Source organism: Tetrao urogallus (genome assembly GCF_951394365.1).
Source record: "Tetrao urogallus genome assembly, chromosome: 10".
Taxonomy (NCBI): Eukaryota; Metazoa; Chordata; class Aves; order Galliformes; family Phasianidae; genus Tetrao; species Tetrao urogallus.
Window position 1 is genome coordinate 6,079,905 of NC_136823.1, and position 17,937 is coordinate 6,097,841.

General features: G+C 40.6%; 1 protein-coding gene across 1 annotated transcript in view; it reads left to right on the forward strand.

The window, feature by feature from the left end:
• Positions 1 to 17,937, forward strand: part of FBLN2 (fibulin 2) — a gene marked incomplete at its 3' end in the record, with an annotated part of 70,419 nt that overhangs the window by 32,879 nt on the left and 19,603 nt on the right. The window contains exons 2-7 of the mRNA XM_079540470.1: positions 3,144 to 3,255; positions 7,101 to 7,230; positions 10,707 to 10,893; positions 12,516 to 12,722; positions 14,946 to 15,062; positions 15,509 to 15,610. Of these exons, the coding sequence (XP_079396596.1) occupies positions 3,144 to 3,255; positions 7,101 to 7,230; positions 10,707 to 10,893; positions 12,516 to 12,722; positions 14,946 to 15,062; positions 15,509 to 15,610 (855 nt within the window). The remainder of the gene's footprint in view (positions 1 to 3,143; positions 3,256 to 7,100; positions 7,231 to 10,706; positions 10,894 to 12,515; positions 12,723 to 14,945; positions 15,063 to 15,508; positions 15,611 to 17,937) is intronic.

Genomic DNA, 17,937 nt, shown 5'->3' on the forward strand with positions numbered 1-17,937 from the left:
GATTAGTAATTCTGCTGTGTTCTTAAACTAGCAACACTGTAGCTATGAATGTGTTTCAACACTTGGTAAAATTAATGGTGTTTCTACCAGGAAGTGAATTAAAACTGTGTTGAAAAACTGTTCTGTAGTAATGTTCTGTAATTATCTGGTACCAGCTGTATTTTCTGCTTACTCTGAATGCAGATATCATTCTTCTCATGTCATGTAGCAACTCTTACATGTAACACAGCTTTCAAGCCTCTTAAGGACAGCATTGAGTCTGCTTTGGGTTGCCTCTCCCCCTAAAACTTCAAGAAAACAAGGTAAAACTTATAAAAATGTGAGGTGCAGCCTCATTTCCCCTTCAAGACTCAGGATCTGTGCACAGGAATTTTTTTGTGCCTCTTCACTTCTTGTAAACATATAGAATATCATGATTGGATTTTGTGGGCGCAAAAAGCATGGTTTCTTTTTTGTGGAAGCACAACCATGCCTCTTGTCCATTATTAAAACTGGTTAACTGCTTTTCTGGAGTCTCTGTTGGTCGATTCACTGCCAAAGCATACCGAAGGGCTGGGCGATAGGTGGCACAGTGTTTGCTGCTATGGGCCATGAGACTGCTGCTGTTCCATCCATCGGAGTTAGTGACAAAAAGTTATTTTCCATGGACCATCTTCCCTTCTCACTGGAAACTGTAATTAAAAAATGGAAATATTTTTACCCCAAGTGGGTAACCCAAGTGGGCTCCTTGTTGGAAGCAAGATTCTGGGTCCTTGCTGCTCAGCAGAAGCAGAACACCTGGCAGCAGCCGTGCAGAGCCCCCTCACTTCCAAGGCAGCTCAGGTTCAGCCCTGAGCTCCTCTCATCCTGCCCATCCTTCATGCTGTGGCACAGGCATATGGCGAGACCATCCCCAGCAGGGCTCCATCTGGCAACTGGAGTGCTCAGAGCTGCTCCTCTCCGTTGTGCTCAGGACTGTTATGGCACAGCTACAGTGTGTGCAAAATGAACCTCATAGGCATGCCAAAGGAAATGCAACTTGCTCATTTTTATCTCGCAAGATCTCAGTCACTAATACAACATGCATACTTTCTTTTTCTTTCTCTCTTTTTTTTTTTTTTCCTTTAGATACAGTTTTCTAAAGTGGTTTTCTCATAAACAGATATGTTGTGATAGCAAGCATCATGTTTTGAATATATATTTAATTTTTCTAGTTGCTTCTTCTAAAGCAAGCCATGCTGGTGATGAGAACTTTACAGTTTCCAAAATATAATACTGTCTCCTAAATTAACTGCAGCAAGTACAAAGTAATAGTTTATCATTGACGAGTTTTCTATTATTTGCAGATGTACCAACTTTCTTAATGTTGAAGATAGCACTACACATCATTTAAACTCCTTGATCTTGATATCCAGTGGCCATTTAGCTCTATAAGATTATACATAAAGTGCTGAACTGTAACCAGTTCAGCCAACATTTATACTTGTGTTAGATTTAAATATATATATATTGCTATATATATATATATATATATATATACATATGATGCAACATACCAAATGCAGACAAAAGAGAGGATTCAGCTAACTTCAACAAATCTGGCCTATTGGAGAGGTTGCCATCTAACATAAATGCAGGATGAGAGAGTTCTCTATTAGGATGGATAGCAGCAGAGATGTTCTGTAAGCCTGAATGCAGTTCCCTAGTTCCCTATTAAGATCAACATAGTGCAAAGCCAGTCTAGTTGAGACTGTTTTCCAAATGTTTAGTTTTGTTGGTGTAAAAATCAGGGTGTAAATGGTATAGATCAGGGAGCAGATTATCTTCAGCAGTTCCATTCTGTAGCAGGGTCATTTTTCCCCAAGCCCTTGTAGAGAAAGAGGCCTGCTCTGCCACTGTAGGCAGAACTGACTCGGGAGAGATTAACTTATAAAGAGGCTGAGGGATGACCTTGGAATTATGTCGTTCCACGCGTCTACATCTCAACTTGAGGCACAGCTTCAGGGTGCTTTTGTCTTGGTTCCCCTTCATAGTAACAATCCATGCCATAGACAGGCCTGGGAGGATTAATAACATGCACAAATTGTTCCTTATCTCCATATAAATGGATTTTAAAGCACTTCAGATGGAAGGGAACAGGCACTGCTCCAACTCGTCAGCACAGTGCCACTGCCTCTTAGTCTGAAGCACTGTCTTTATTATGTGTGCTGACATGTATGTCAATACTGTGAAATTACAGCCCTGAAGCATTTATAGCACGGCTCCTGTCTCTCTGAAAGGAATCACTTAACTGTATTCTTGCCCAACAGTGTATAACTGCTCCCAAAGTTTGGGATCTGGTAGTTGGAAGCAGGGCCATGTGCTCTGGGTTGGAGCTGGCCAAACAACATTTTTCAGTTTATTTTTTCAAGTGCATCAGATTGAGTTGTCTACAGGGCAGTTATGTCTTTTCTTCTATTTAAAACTGTCTTCTTTCTTTAATGCTACACTGAAAGACATGAGCAGGTGATCATTCTATCAAGGAACTGCTAGTATCAGTGTTATCTTTCGATCATTTGTTGTGTTTCTGGGGCAGAGGGCTGGTGATTCCATATCTGCCACTAGTAGAATGAATTTGCGAGGTATGATATATAACTAAGCACACCACGTACTACTAAAATATCTCTTGCAGTAGTATGCATACAATTCCAGCACGTTAAGAATTATGTTATGATAGTGGCCATTGGCCAAGTTATTATTCCGTATTGAGGAGGGTTACACTGCAGATTAAAATCCAGTCCAGTGGATTTTAGTGTAAGTAATATTAATGATATGTAAGAATGAATGCAAGTTTCTATTTTAAGTTACTTGGATTTCCGTCTTCTAAGAATGCAGCTGAGTACAGTTAGGCTTGAGCTTGGATACTCCAAGGTTGATTAAGGCCAAATTCTGTTGATTCAAACAGAGTCAGTGAGCAGACAGCCACTTACTGAGAACTCTGTTTCCTTTCCTTGCTAATATCATGTAATTCTTTGATATTTTAACAAGAAATTGTTTTGCATACGATCAAATAAAATGTATAAAAATCCGGACCCGTTGTTATTTAAAATATCTTCTCAACTAAGAAAGCAGAGCCAAACACAATACATTCTACACCAAATATTCACTGTGTGTGTTTTGTACAGGTTCTACAAAGGAACTGATTGAGAGCTGCTGTGGAGCTGGACAGCAGTGGGCTATAGATAACGGGGAGTGCACAGAAACTCCTATCAGTGGAGTGGATGGTGATATTTGCAGGTACGTAAGTCAAAACCAATCATGTAGTACTGATGTAGGGAGCAGCCTTTTGGAATAAATTAGATGATTTTCCAGTTAATGGAATGTCCAAGAAACTGCAAACTGTTTTATTTTTTGATGTAAGTTATTGATAGACTGCAACATACCATGGTAGCACAGGGAGAAGGATTTCTTCCTCCCTTTCCTCAAAATCTAATCAGAGCAAAGCCTTTTAATAAGGTTTCTTCTTCCTCTCATGCGAGCAGAGTACATATTTTTGTTTCTGAGTTCTGTGCACATCTGTGGAGTTGCAGATAAATAGAAGAGCAAAGTATCTAAATGTGTTTGTATTCCATTTGGCAAGTGCTAAAGGCAGCGATTATCTGTACTGTTAAATGGCGTGTTTACTTTCCAGTTTGAATGGCTGCTACTTCAGCCATTGATAACACTGCTGCTATCAGTAGCATCTGGTCTGAGCAAGGGTGCCAGGTTTGAACTCATTAAGAAAAGGAGGATGGGTGCAAAGTAATGTGAACAATGTATTACGCTAGCTGCAGTTCATCCATCTGTTGTTCTTGCCCCTGCCACTGAAACATGCTTCAGGGAGAGCTGACTGCAAAGCTATCAGAGACTCCAAAGATCCAACATAAGCAAGTAGATTCCTCTGAGAGTGATCCCAGTGTTCCCAGCATTAAAGAAGTTTGGCAAAATCTTTTTTTTTCTTTTTTAATCAAAGTTTGTATCACTGCACCTCTGTGAAGTTACTGGGAGATCAAAATCTGCCCTCACTGGGAGTTGACATGACATAACCCATACACACCAACTGTCCACAAAGTAAAGGTAGATTAAAAAATTCCAGCCTCAGCATAAGTGCAAATCCAATACATTAATGAGTTGCACCTGCACATCTGAAGCTGAGCTTAGATGAAAAAGTCGTATCCTAAATGTTTCAGTCCCTGTGAATCCCTAGGATTTACAAGAATATGCAAGCAGAAGTTTGTTTGTTTTACTTCAGAATTTCTGTTCTGTCCCAGTTTTAAGGATTTAAGAAACACCTCTAAATATCCTGTTTAAAGGTACATTTAATGTAGAGAAGTATTTGAAAAACTTCAAAGCAGAGAAAAATCTTGCTGCTTTCATTAGAATCTGTGCCAGCACACGAAGCTGCTCACCATTCACATATCTGTATGCCCAGTGTTCCATCTTGTGTGCCAGAATCCCTGCAGTAGCACAAGCTCCTGAGCTGCTGCTAACTCAGCTCAGTGCCTACAGTTTGAGAAGCAGACAACAGGTACTAATTGCAAGAATTAGTCACTGTTCTTCCAGGGTAGTTGATATCTAAATCTGCGTTTTATAGGTGACCTCAGTGCACTGAAAGATGAATTTTTCCACATGGAGTCTTCACGTGGCAAAAACGTAAATGTTGAAGCTGCTTGTTGATGTATCTCAATGGCTCTAGACTTTTTCTATCCACGTCCTGACTTAGCCTATCTTGTGTAGTGAACAACACTAACTGCAGGGTGGGAAATATGTTAATTGGAATTGATGAAGGTGAGCCTTTGGAAGTGTTCAGGCTAGGGTTAGCAGAGAGCTTAAGAACAGGCAGGTAGGGGCAAGTGATGTGTAAAGTGCAATGCCCTACTTCCTTTGAGCAGTAGAATGTGAAGTGTTTCTCAGTCTTGGACACGCTGATTTTTTTGATCTGCACAAAGGTTTCATACAAAACCTCATTGCACAGTGGTGTGAATTTTGTGGTCTTTCCATTTTATCCAGAACTCTTAAATGTCATAGTAAAGTAAAACAAACATTTCTTATCTGAAATCTTTATTTAATGTGATTTGTCTGTTTTCATTGATGACACAGACAATGTTGGTACTGTTAAACAGTGGGAAGTCATTACATAGGAATGTAGGAGATGTTTGTTGTAACTGGGATTACCAGGAAAAAGTTGAAAGAGTAGAAATTCATCTAGATGAATGAACTTAAAAAGGCAAGTTACAGGAAACCCTGGGACACTGATAGCCAGATCTAAAATTATTCGCATGCACCACTGGCTGTATTAAGGACAGGATGTCAGTCTGGATGAAACGTCATCTGACCCCATTTAGTTGTTTTTATCTCATGACTGCAGTGTGTTATCAGAGCAGAGCAATGTTTGTTTGTGTGGTACCAGCATCAGGTGTACAGGTCGTGACTTTGCTGACCCCTTCATTGCAGTTAGCAACTCATATCACTTTAGTACAGTGGCATTGCTGCACTGGTGAGCTGTAATAGGTAAGTTGCTTGTTCTTGAATGTATTTGGATAATAAGCATTCGTATAACTCAAAAAAATACATATATTTATCTAGCTGGCAATTAATACTAGATTAGAATGCAAAACGTGGTGGTGGTGGTAATCCCCTTCCTGTAATCAAACTCAAAACACCACTGCCTGGTTACGCTTTTCTTATGGAATCCAGAATAAGCATATGGTTGTAAAGCAGACAAACCAACCACTGGCATTCTGAAAGTAGCCAAGTGGCTGTCACCAGTTGGTTCCAACTGGAAGAAAAGATATGGCTTTCTTTTTTATTATTTTTTAAATTTTTTTTATTGATCCATTAGATTGAAAGCTCTGAATTGGCAATGCTTAGAAAAGAATAGCTTTTGTTTCCAAGGATTACCGTATTTTGTAGCAGTGATAATAGTATCTGACTGACAAAAATTGTTTGCTTGCAAATATTTCTCTTGCAGGACAGTTGCTTTGCTTTGAGAGACTGGTTGTTGGAATTTGTAAACGTTTCATTCACCAGTATGAGGGACCCCCATGAGGCAGTATGCCCTGTTACTCTGCATCAGCAACAAACAGACATCCATGTTGTTCTTGGGAAAAGAAAAACCACCCAATTCCTTCATACCACCAAATCTGCCCAAAACCAAGAGTCTACCCTTAATTGTAAGAAAATACAGGATTTCATTTGAGGTTTGATGATTTCACTCTCACAAATGCCCAAAGTACAGCTCATCTTTTCAATATAACCTATCAAGGAGACTCCCTGTAGCTTGCATCTCCCAGTTCTCACTTTTCCCATCATAGAGCCCTTTGCTATCACAAAACCAGGCATCCCTCCTGAGGTGCGCCAGTCTGCATGGTGCATGGGTCAATGGGCTGATCCAGGGAGCAAAGCCAAAGGAAAAGGGTGATCATTTTGTCTGCCTTTTGTATGTGAATGGAAAAAAACAAAAACAGGTATCTCTCTGATAGGGGGTAGAAAATCCACTGTAGATTTTAAAGTAGGCTCTAGCAAAGTCAGTAGGTAATGAACTCAATTTAATTAAATTTCATTTGGGAATTTTGTTGTTTGTGATTCAAATCTGTTTCATTTTGACCTTCAGTGAATCTTGTTACATGTTTGATTGAAGAGCTACATGCATAGGAAATTTAGGTTCTCAGTCCTTAGTACTATCCAGAGCTTCTGTCCTGTGGCTGTTGAAGAGGTGTGTGCAGGTACATTTTCCTTTCCCTGATTTTAGAGAAAAAGGTATCTGTTTCCTTTTCTGAAACCTTCTGGAGGCCCCTGAGAAGGAAGTGAGGGACTGTTGCACAAGCGTGAGATGTAAGGTATGTTGATGGCCAGACATTGAGAGACAGTGACCTCAGCACTTGACCTTATGAGCCTTTATCAGCGTGTCTTTTTATTAGAAAGGAGAAAAAATACATCCTGCAAAGCTCAATGGTATAAACTGCACTATATTAATATTGACATTTATGTCAAAGAGGCATTGAATGTGTGGAATGTATTTGTGAATCCAGTAGCTTTTTTTACATCCTATCCTGATGTCCTCTGAACGTCAGTGAGCATTTGCCCTCTGTGATCCTTTGCAGAATCGCTCAGAAGCAGTGCTGCATCTCCACCGTCAAGGAGAACAGCTGCCTGGCTGGCATGATTGCTGCAAAGGAGGGAGATGCGTGTGGACCAGAGGAAAGCGATACCTGCGGAGGATCATCATATAAGGTGAGCTGCAGTGTTGCTTCTGGAGCTTTCTTCTGAATATAAGTTGACTTCGTTTTATGTATTTAGCAGTAACTTCTTGATGCATTATTATGGAGCTCAGTAATCTATAAAGTTGCAGGAGTGAGACAAGGGAATTATGCAGAACAGCAGGTTTTTGGCTGTTAGTGTTGAGGTTTCAATTGCCTGATGATGCAGCCTCTTTTAGAACTTCGTGGTAATGTTGATATGAACTACATTCTTCTCTACTTTTAAGGTTTAACTTGCTGTATTACTTGTGCCTCCCTTCTTTGCAAATAACGGAAAAGACCATTTTGATTTTTATGGTGGTGGAAGACTTTAGAAAATGACAGGGCAAAATTCAATCGAAGATATAATGGGAAAACCCATTATTGAACAGTTTGCTTGGGTACAATATTGAATTTCAGCCTCATTTCTCATTTAAACAAAACGATGAACTGGATGAACAAGTGTTTTAGATGATGATGGAGGCTTTTGTTCATAAGCCATGGCAGGCCATTAACCAGCGATACAAATCACAAGCCACAGCCTCAGCTTGTATAAATGAAATTTGCTTTATGAGAATCACTGGAGCCAAACCAATTTAAACCAGTTTGAAGATTCAGCATCTTGCTTGCCTTGTTTTTAACAGAAGGTTACATTTCAGAATTAATTTCACTCTGATAATAATTTACATAGCTATATCTAAGTTTAAGTGCAGCTTCTGTTGTCTCAGCAGGAAACTCATTAGTTCTGTCTGTTCTTATATGCTGGTGATTCTTGTGGATAACTGTTCACTGGAAAAGCAAAATGCATGAACATCTACTCCAGAGTTTAAAGTTTAATCAGTTTTGACAATTTGTCATTTTCAAAACTACTGTCTACTTAAGCCTGGAGTTTACCATTAGCATACAAAGAGAATTTCTGCATTTGGAAGCAGACAAAATAATTTTGAAGTGTGATAGAATTATTAGGTTTTCACCAAGGGTTTTTTGCATACCAGGCAGAGCGTAGGGCATGCAGTAAGTCTTATTGCACGTGCCGTTCCTAGGAGTGAGTGGGGAGGGAAAACTGCATCGTTCCTGTTTTAGCTGAAGCGAGTCACAAAATAGTCTTCTAGAACAGTCCTTTGTGCCAGTCCAGTGTGATGTTCTCAGGGTTTTTACTTCCAGGTAATAAACGTGTGGGAGCAGAGCAAGTTGTGAATGACACAACAGTTCTCAAGATATGATTCACCATGTCAGTGAACAAACGGTTGTATCTGTTATTAAATGAGTTTTAGAATTCTGGTGAAATCCCTAAGTTGGGTACAGAAAGTCAAAGCTGCTCAAGTTTTTGCTTTTTGGAAGAAACTTTTTGGTGCATATATTTTTCTACTGGAAAATGAGACATCTGTATTCATCTGGAAAATATGTGAACCCGAAAGTGTATGACTGATTTAGTGCCCTCTGTGATGCCTGCACATGGGATAACTGTGAATCAAAAGTGTCTGAAAAAAACACATTTTTCATGGCAAAAATTACAACATTTTACAGCACTTTGGTGAAATATATACTATATGTAACTCCTTTTATTCTGAATATGGAAGTTGAAATACATATATGAAAACTAAATATATTTACAGAAAATAGAATTTTGAATTGAGTTGAATGTGAAGATTCTGGATGAGAACAGGGTTTTTCTTAACCCTAACCTTCTATCATGACCATAGCTTATGATAGTTAGATTTCTTTAAAATGATTAATTTGGACATATGGTTTACTCCCTTCAGAGTCAAAAAGTAAATTTAGCATCTTCAGGAGTTGTGCTGTAAACTTCTCACAGACGCATTTGAGTGCAGATGTCAGCCTGATCTTGGGGAAAAATGCCAAATCTTCAGGGGAGCACAAGTCTGCAAACGTGAGCACTGAATAACTTCTACTATCAATGATGTTTGGGGAGCTTTCAGAATAAAAATCCTGGACATAAGGCATGAGCTGTTTTCAAGGGCACACAGTGAAATGCCCAACAAACTCTGAAGCTGCAGTGTTTGACTCTTGAAGAAAGTGACTCAGCAGAAGAGTTTCTGCAGGTCACGCTGCTGGTGAGCAAGTTTTCCTGTCTCCTTGGTGGAGACAGACTTGGTTTTAATGCGGATGCCAATCTAGGATTGTTAATCATGAAACACGATTCTTTTCCATTCCCATACTGCGCCCAACCCTTACAACAGTGCTTTTCTTACTCGCTCTCCTCAAGTCAGAGATCTCTCTCTTGGGAAGGAAGAGCTTAGTTCAGTTTCTTCTGTTCAGCCCTTGGACTTTCCGTTGACATAGCTAACTGGTGCCAGTTTGAGTTATGGCCTTCATTTTATGTGTCTGACGTCTGCTCAGAGACTGAATGTTTGAGTAGGCTGAAATCACTTCTCTTGGTTCAGAGAGGTGCTTGGAGTTTAGCTGCAAACTCTAAATGAGCGCTGCTGAGCTGGGTGTGTTGATTAGCAGAAGTGCTGCAGAGGGAAGGAGCCTGAATTTTGTAACTATTCAATCAGAGTGAAGGCATCTTAAATCTCTGTGCTAGGGATGTCAGGGCACTTCTATTTAAATCCAGACAAATATTTTCAATTCACTTATGACCTCTGTATGTCTCTATATCAGACAGTTCCTCAGCTTCCTTGCTTGCTTAAGGATCCGCTTTGCATACAGTATGGACTTTTTGAAGTGTGTATGGGGTTTGATATAATTTGTCTAGAACATTTCTGGCCTAAATGTGCAGTAGGCTTATACATGCTGGAGTAAAGCACGAGGCTGTTTTTGTCTGCAGCCTGCAGCAGCAGAAGCTGCAGGAGAGACTGCATTTAAGGGGTGCCTCATTGCATCAGCCTAGCAGTGAAGCTGCTGCTTTGGATTCACTCGGGAAGAAACAGAAGGCAAATAGGTCGTAAAATACTTCCTGGCCTTTCTCTGGGTGTCGTTTTGGTGGGATGGGGTCCAGGACAGTCAGGTAAGTAAAGGTCACAGTGGTTCTGCAGAGCAATGTGCTGTAAGGGAAATAGTGTCGCTGACAGAGCTCAGGGGCTGCTGCTGCTCCTCATGTCTATGGAATGTGTTTACAGTTCTTTCACATTGCTTCAAGCAACAGGCCATCTTTCAAGATCTAATGCAAAGATGTATGTATCTGTATTATTTTGGTACTAATATACTGTAAACAAAGCAACATGTAAGAGCTGGAAAAAGGCAGTCTGTAGCACTGCTACATCCTTCCATGGGAAAGGCTGAAATTGGTGCAACAGCAAAACTGTGGGTATCTTAATTATGACTGATCCACTTGTGCAAGAATGGCAAAAACAAGCACAAGTAAAGCTTTGATGTTTGCAACCTAAGTGCTTTTCCAGATGTTCCACTGTTAAAGAAAGTGAAGATCAGTTCCAGGTGTGTGGGGGGGCTCTTCCCTGAAGCAGACTTTATGAAACCCTCATTACTAATGATCTCTTTCTTTTTCAGCAATGCTGTGATTGCTGCAATCTGGGCCTGCGATTAAGGAGTGAGGGGAAAACTTGTGAGTCCAACATAAATCTGGGCTACCCCTGCAGCCACGTGATGCTGTCCTGCTGTGAAGGCGGTGATCACTTCATCCATCCAGAAATAAAAAAGCATCCTGAACCTTCGCCAACTGCAACACCTGAGAAGAGTAAGTGTCCATTTTTAATTTGAAGACATTGCAAATGCAGGCTCCATCTCATGCTGCCACTTGGGGAGGTGCTGCAAATAGTAATGCTGTAGCAGCGCAGTTGCCTTTCCTCTCAGACCAAGTATGCAAGTTGCCTTTCCTCTCAGAAGCAAGACTTGTTCTTAAAAACTGTTTTGAAGTAGAAAAACATATATGTAGGTGTTTCTAATCCTCAAAACATACCTTCCCTTTAGCGATTTATTCCCCCGAACTGCTCAGTACAGAGATCTGCTGCACATCAAACAGAAGTGCTGCTTCTTCTGGGTGACATGCAGAGCGTAACGTGTAGACCAGCTGAGTGCAACCTGTATGGTAGCTTTTTCTTTTTCTTTTTTTTTTTTCCTTTTCTTTGTTAATCTCAAAGATCTTTTTTGACCATTGGTGGACAGGAAGCCACCAATCCTTTGTAAGAACCAAAGCTGAAGTTTGTCATTGCCTTTTTGCAGAAGCTGTCCTGAAAGCTTTTGTGTGAAATGAACTATGAGTTTTTTCCAGACAAAGTAGTCCCATCCATTATGATAGCAATCAAACCTGCAGAGAAGAGATTTCCTACTGTGCTACTGAGCGTTACAGGAGCTGTCCTGGTGCACACACTGGAGAAGTCCCAAAGCACTGCAAAGTTTAGTTTGTTCTTTCAACATGTGAAGTTAACAGTGCTGAAGAACTAAGTCAAATCCCTGCAGCAAATGAAGTGTGACAAAGGAAGCATGACAAATGTGGAACTCAAACAGCTATGCTTTCTCCCTGAGCCCAAAATCACACTCCTTCCAGCATCACTCTGCAGCCACCTGTCATGCATGAATTGTTTTGTAACCTCCTGGATAGGCTAGGGTTCACATTTTGTCCATTCTCTTCTCATGAGATAAATGGTGCTGCTGTTCTTTTTTTTTTTTTTTCTCTTGTCAAAATAAGTAATGATTTATTTCAACTTAGCAGAGATTTCACTGAGAAATGAAATTCATGCGTAAGTGTTTAAGACAAGCTGACTGCGAAACTCACTGGAGAATTCATTTTAATATCACGAAGTCTCCCCAAACTTGGTCAAGAGATGAAAGATGGCGAGTGCTTTTGCCAGTGATCAAAAGCAATAGATAAGATGTCATTTTTAAGTGGGCCCCAGAATATTTGTAATGCTGGCTGCAGAATTAACTAATAAATAAGTAGGTAGTGGCGTTGAAAAGTTTCCAGACTAACTGGTTAACCTTTGCTCCTGAAATTAAAAAAATATCAGTGAGGTTCTGCAATGGAGGCAGTTCAGATGGGGCTTCAATGTGGCACAGTGTTACAAATGGTGATAGTGGTGTTTGTTAGGGTGAAAGGGGAGCTTGTGACCTCGCAGCATCAGTCTTTTTCTCTGTGGCTCCTGTGAAATGTCTGTCCATACATCTCTACTGAAAGACACAGTGGGCATTCAACATTGGGCTTATCTTCAGGACGGATGCATTTTCTCCTGTCCATGAAGTAACTGACTATTTTGAGTAGATTTTACTGTATCTGGAGTTTGCATAAACAAATGCTCCACACTGTGCAGACCTAATGCCAGAGCACTTGGTAGAGAACCTGCATGTTTTGTTCTGTGTTAGTTTCAGAGATGGAAGATCACAACGAAGCTCTGTCCATCAGTAATGAAGCCGAACTGTCAAATAACCTGCCTGGAGATGACCTGGATGAATGTCTTCTGTATGGTGGGGAGCTCTGTCAGCATTTGTGTATAAACACTGTGGGGTCCTACAAGTGTTCGTGTTTCCCAGAATTTACTTTGCAAGAAGATGGGACCAGCTGTTCTCCAGGTGAGGAACGTGAGCAGGAAACACTGAATAATGGTGGCCTTCTTCTGCCTTTACTGGTCTACCAAGGGTTGCTTTTTTTTTTTATCTTCTTTGTAGATGCTGAAGTTTGTAACAGGGATATTTTCCCTGGAAATTGTGCTGGTTAAAGATGTCAAGAAAAACAACACCCTAGGAAACTTAGATTGTGTTTCATTTTTTGTGTATCTATGGCATAATATCAGGGTGGGCATTTACTGTGTTCAAAGCAAGACTGTTTCCACTTTTCAGACAGGGAATTGTGAAGATTGTTAATAGAGTATCTTTTCTCCTTAGAGTAATTCTCTATTTCACAGTTAGCTTTCCCTTAGACAAACTTTATTCGCTTCAGACACACAGCGTTAATTCCCGAACTTCAATTTTTATCTTAAATCATTAAAATCCAAATATGTCAATTGCAGAGGAAGTCATGAAAAAAGCATTTATAGTGTAGTAATTGTATTGATGTCTGGACTTCTCCAATGGCAAGATTTCAAATCAGATAACCCAAAAAGTTGAAACCTTAGATTAGTTGCAAGTGTTTTCAATTACTTAACAAGCAAAAGAAGTGTTGCTATCCCATGACAAAATTCCTCAGACTTCACATTCTTTCTGCCCAAGCCAAATAATGAGCATTCATTATGTCATTCTTCTCAACATGATGTTACAGCACTTACATCAATAATGTGTTTGACAGCATTTCTGCAGCAGCTGTCTGCTCTGTTATGTGTATTAAAATTTTGGGGAAAGAGCCTGATCCAAAAGAGGTAAAGAAAGTGGTTCTTATTTTAGTTCTGCAAAATTTGGCTTGATCATCCACCTGGAGCTTATCTTTGTTTTTTGTTTTGCTTTGCTTTGCTTCTCTTATTACTAACTCCGTTGAAACGCGGATTTGGGTTAATCTTGTATCTAAGGAGTCAGTATTCTTGGAAGACCTGCAAGACTGCAGTGCTTCTGGCTGTGCCAAGAGGTGCAGAGGGGTTTACAGAGCTCAGCTGAGAGCTGAGTTGAGACACAAGTGTAGAGAACTGCGAATGACACAGCTGAGATGCATAGGAAGAGTGAAGTGTAGAAGGGTTGCAACTGTCATCGTGTCGTGTAGAGTCCAATTAAAGTCTGGGCAAGAGAGATGGCAGGGCACTTCCCTCACTATCTGTGTCTAAAGCATACGTGCTCTTCCTGGCGGTGTGGCATTCTGGCCTTTTGCTCCTCATCATTCCCCTGTGTATGTGCACATCTGTCATGTTCTGAGTGTGGAGGCCTTCATCAGACATCTTTAAATCTCACTCTGCTGTCCTGTGGGTAGGTATTATGTTTTATGTTTCTAGCTGCCCCAGTGCCTCGTGGCATTTGGATAGGCCATAACTGTGTGTCTTTCATTGGTCTTTCTTGTACTGTGGCCCATTGCCTGTGGTTTGTTTTGTGATGAAATCACTCTTCCCAACCTAAAACTTGTATAGCATTTGCACTTATTCGTTTACTGTTGTCATTGTTTGTTGGGTCATGTTTTTCTCTGGGTGATGAGAAATGTGGATTTAAGTTTACATTTTGATGATATTTAGAAACTGGATTACTCTTAGCAATGTAACAGAGCTTCTTTAAAATAATAATTAAAAAAAAGAACCAACAAACCAAAATCCCATTCTGATACCTTTGAAGTTACTGTTTGCTAGAAATCTTGATGACAGCAGCTGTCATGTTTCTTTCTTGGTTTTGTAAAAGCCATTGCAGGGTATCCTTTTAAAGGTGAGCATCTGCTTTTCATTTTTTATTGAAATACAGAAAGAGTTTGAACTTGCTTTGGGTTCTGCTTTTTTTCCCTTCTTATTCCAAATGAAGAACAGCCACTATCCTTAAAATAAACCATTATTTGAAAAAATTAGCATTTTGATTCATTAGATGTTGATGTATTTTACTCTATGGAAGTTATCCAACCTAACTCCTTAGTCCGTATCCGTGGTGTTTGTGAGCATCTCCATTAACTTGCAGCTCTCTGCATGTGTGCACTGTTACACTTGTTCATATCAAACACTTGGCATCCTGCAAAACAAACTGTTCAGCTCCATTCATAGACAGTTGTCCATGTCATCAAAGTGTTTTCTCCTACAAACCATGATGAAATGGGATGAATGCACTGGTACCCTTACCGTGGGGTTCCTGGAGGATATGATGCCACCCCTAACCCACATCTGCCTCCCTTCCTTACAGATCCTGAGCGAGGACAGGTAGCAAGGCTGGAAGTAGAAGCCACTATCCCCCCAGCAGCCTCTCCTTCTCAGCCTCTTCTCATTGTGTCCTTACAAGAAGAGCAGGATAAGTGTAAAGGTATGTCAGAGGGATAAATTGCATGTGCAAATGGATGAGGAATGTTTGAAGAGCCAGAATAAAATTCTGCACATCCCTTCACCGATCTGTTTTCAGTGCACATCCTCGGTTATTTACCTCTGGTATAAGCCTGAGGAATTATCAAGGGAAACCTGAGGAGGTAATTGGAGTCTGTACTCTGATTTCAGGGTTATTACACACCTGCTATTTAGTTTAAAGTAACCACCTCAGCTGTGCAGTGTAACTTAAACAATAGGGGTGGCACAGGTGTGTTTCTGTGTAATAGGAGGATTGTAAGTAGTGGTTAGAGATTCCTGGACAGGTTGTTTACAAACTGCACTCCCCTTTGTCTAAGATGGGAGTATATTCTGATGAGCCAGCCATTTGTAACTTCAGCTGATCTGCATTGTGGATATTAATGTATTTTGCAATTTTATTTTGTATAGATAATGGCCCCTGCAAGCATATCTGCAGTGTTGTGGAAGGAAATGTTGTATGCTCATGTTTGTCTGGATATACTATCATGGCTGATGGGATTTCTTGTGAAGGTAAGTGGTTGAAGTTCAACAACAACATGGCTAAAAGATTTCTAAATCATAGAATCATAGAATGGCTTAGGTTGGAAGAGACCTTAAAGATCATCTACTTCCAACCCCTGCCATGGGCAGGGTTGCCCCCCAGCAGATTCGGCTGCGTAGGGACCCATCTATCTTGGTCTTGAAAATCTCCAGGGATGAGGTATCCACAGCTTCTGTGGGCAACCTTTGCCAGTGCCTTACCACACTGAATAGAGAATTTCCACCTACCGTCCAACCCAAATATCCTTTTTTTCAGTTTAAATCCATTTCCACAGTCTGTGTACTTGATGAAGATGTTGAAGAGCACCAGTCCCAAGATGGAACCCTTGGGGACACCACTTGTGACAGGGCTCCACCTGGACATAGATCCATTGACCACAGCCCTGAATTCCATCCTTCATATCCATCCATCTCCAATTTAGAGATAGGGATGTGGTCTGCGACCATGTCAGAAGCCTTACACAAGGTCAGCTAGATGACACCAGTTGCCCTTACTTTGCCCACCAGTGCTGTCAGTGAGGTCAATGGTCTTTGACCTCAAAGTATTTCCTTAAGGAGTCTTTATTTTCAGTATTGTGAATTGCAGTACAGAGAAAACTACATCCTTTGAGAGCATTTGGCAGAAGGAGTACCAGGACTGCTTCTCAACTAACTTCTGAAGCATGTCTATCCAGTCTGCCTATTATCAGATGAAGACAAGCCTGGTTTTGTGCTCTTTTCCCCTGATGTCTCAGACTTATTCTGAGCCCTCCTAGGTGTCTCTTCCCACTGCCTCTTCTCCCCAGGCTATGTCTGTTCAGCTGAAGATGTGCAGCTTCTCTTCCTGAGAATAGTAGCTGGCAAAATGTAGGCATGTTGCTTCCTTGAGGAGCCCTCCCAGAGCTACAGATCTGCTGAGTTTTCTGTTTTGACTGTTGGGTTTTTTGTTGCTGTTGGGTTTTTTTGCTTACCTTGAAAATTTGAGGCTTCACTGGTAGGATGAACGTGCTGTTGTGAGCTGGTGCAGCTCCCCGGGTTTCACTTGACACTGAAATTCAGGCATCCACATGATGAACAGTGAATTTCAAGGCTGCACCATTATAATTCACATTATATAAGTTTTAAATTGACATGTTTGTGTAGTCACAAAGGATGTCTTTGCTCCAGAAAGATTTTGGAGTCAGAAGCAACACCCTGTGACATACCTTCATTATAAATCTATAAGTATGAGAACAGTAACAGCCAGCAGTGAAATGCAAGTAGAAGTTTCTGAACTCAGAATTGCTCACAAGTGATCCACATCCCTCTTAATCTCATATCTTATTGAATAACAAATCATTTTGATGGAATTCCAGATACCCTGTGAAGAAAATGGGAATTTAATATCGCCAGATAAATATCCACTGTGCATTGCTTACTCAAGTGTGGTGGAAGCTAATTTGATTAATTAATGTCAGAATCAAAAGGGACATTTCAAGGCGAAATCCTTGAGGAGATCCTGCAGGAGGTGAAGAAATTCTGGAATGTCACTGGAAGTAATGAGTTTAAATTTTAGCAGGAAACATTTATAATCTGCATTTTAAAAAGTATTTGATGGTAAAGGTGATAATGCACTGGAATATGTTACCTGGGAAGTATGTGTGTTACATCTGTGTCACTGCCTACTTTTAATCATAGAGTCATAGATTGGCCTGGGTTGAAAAGGACCACAATGCTCACCTAGTTTCAACCCCCTGCTATGTGCAGGGTCGCCAACCACCAGACCAGGCTGCCCAGAGCCACATCCAGCCTGGCTTTGAATGCCTCCAGGGCTGGGGCATCCACAACCTCCGTGGGCAACCTGTTTTAAGGGCTCCTTCTGGGATGACAAGGGCGCAGAGGCATGAGCAAGCACTAGATGATCTCTGATGGTTTATTCCAGCTGTATGTTCAGCCTAACACTGTGGTTTTTTATAGCAAGTGCTGATGTGGTAGCTCCAAGACACTTCATTTAGAGATCTCCAGTGTGAAAGTAATGTTGTTTCATTTCAGGAACTGTTCTAATAGAATTCTGTTTCTCCCTTTTGGTTGCAACATGTTGATACAGATTTGGATGAGTGCCTCACAGGTGCTCACGCTTGTTCCAGAGGACAATTATGTGTGAACACATTGGGATCATTCTACTGTGTCAACCACAGAGTGATCTGTTCAGAGGGCTTTATACTCAACAGGCATAGAGAATGTGTTGGTAAGATGATAGGTATAAACGGTTCACCACAGCATCATAATTCTCCATGCTCTGCAATGCATTTAAACCATTTGTGCTAAAATTTTCTCTA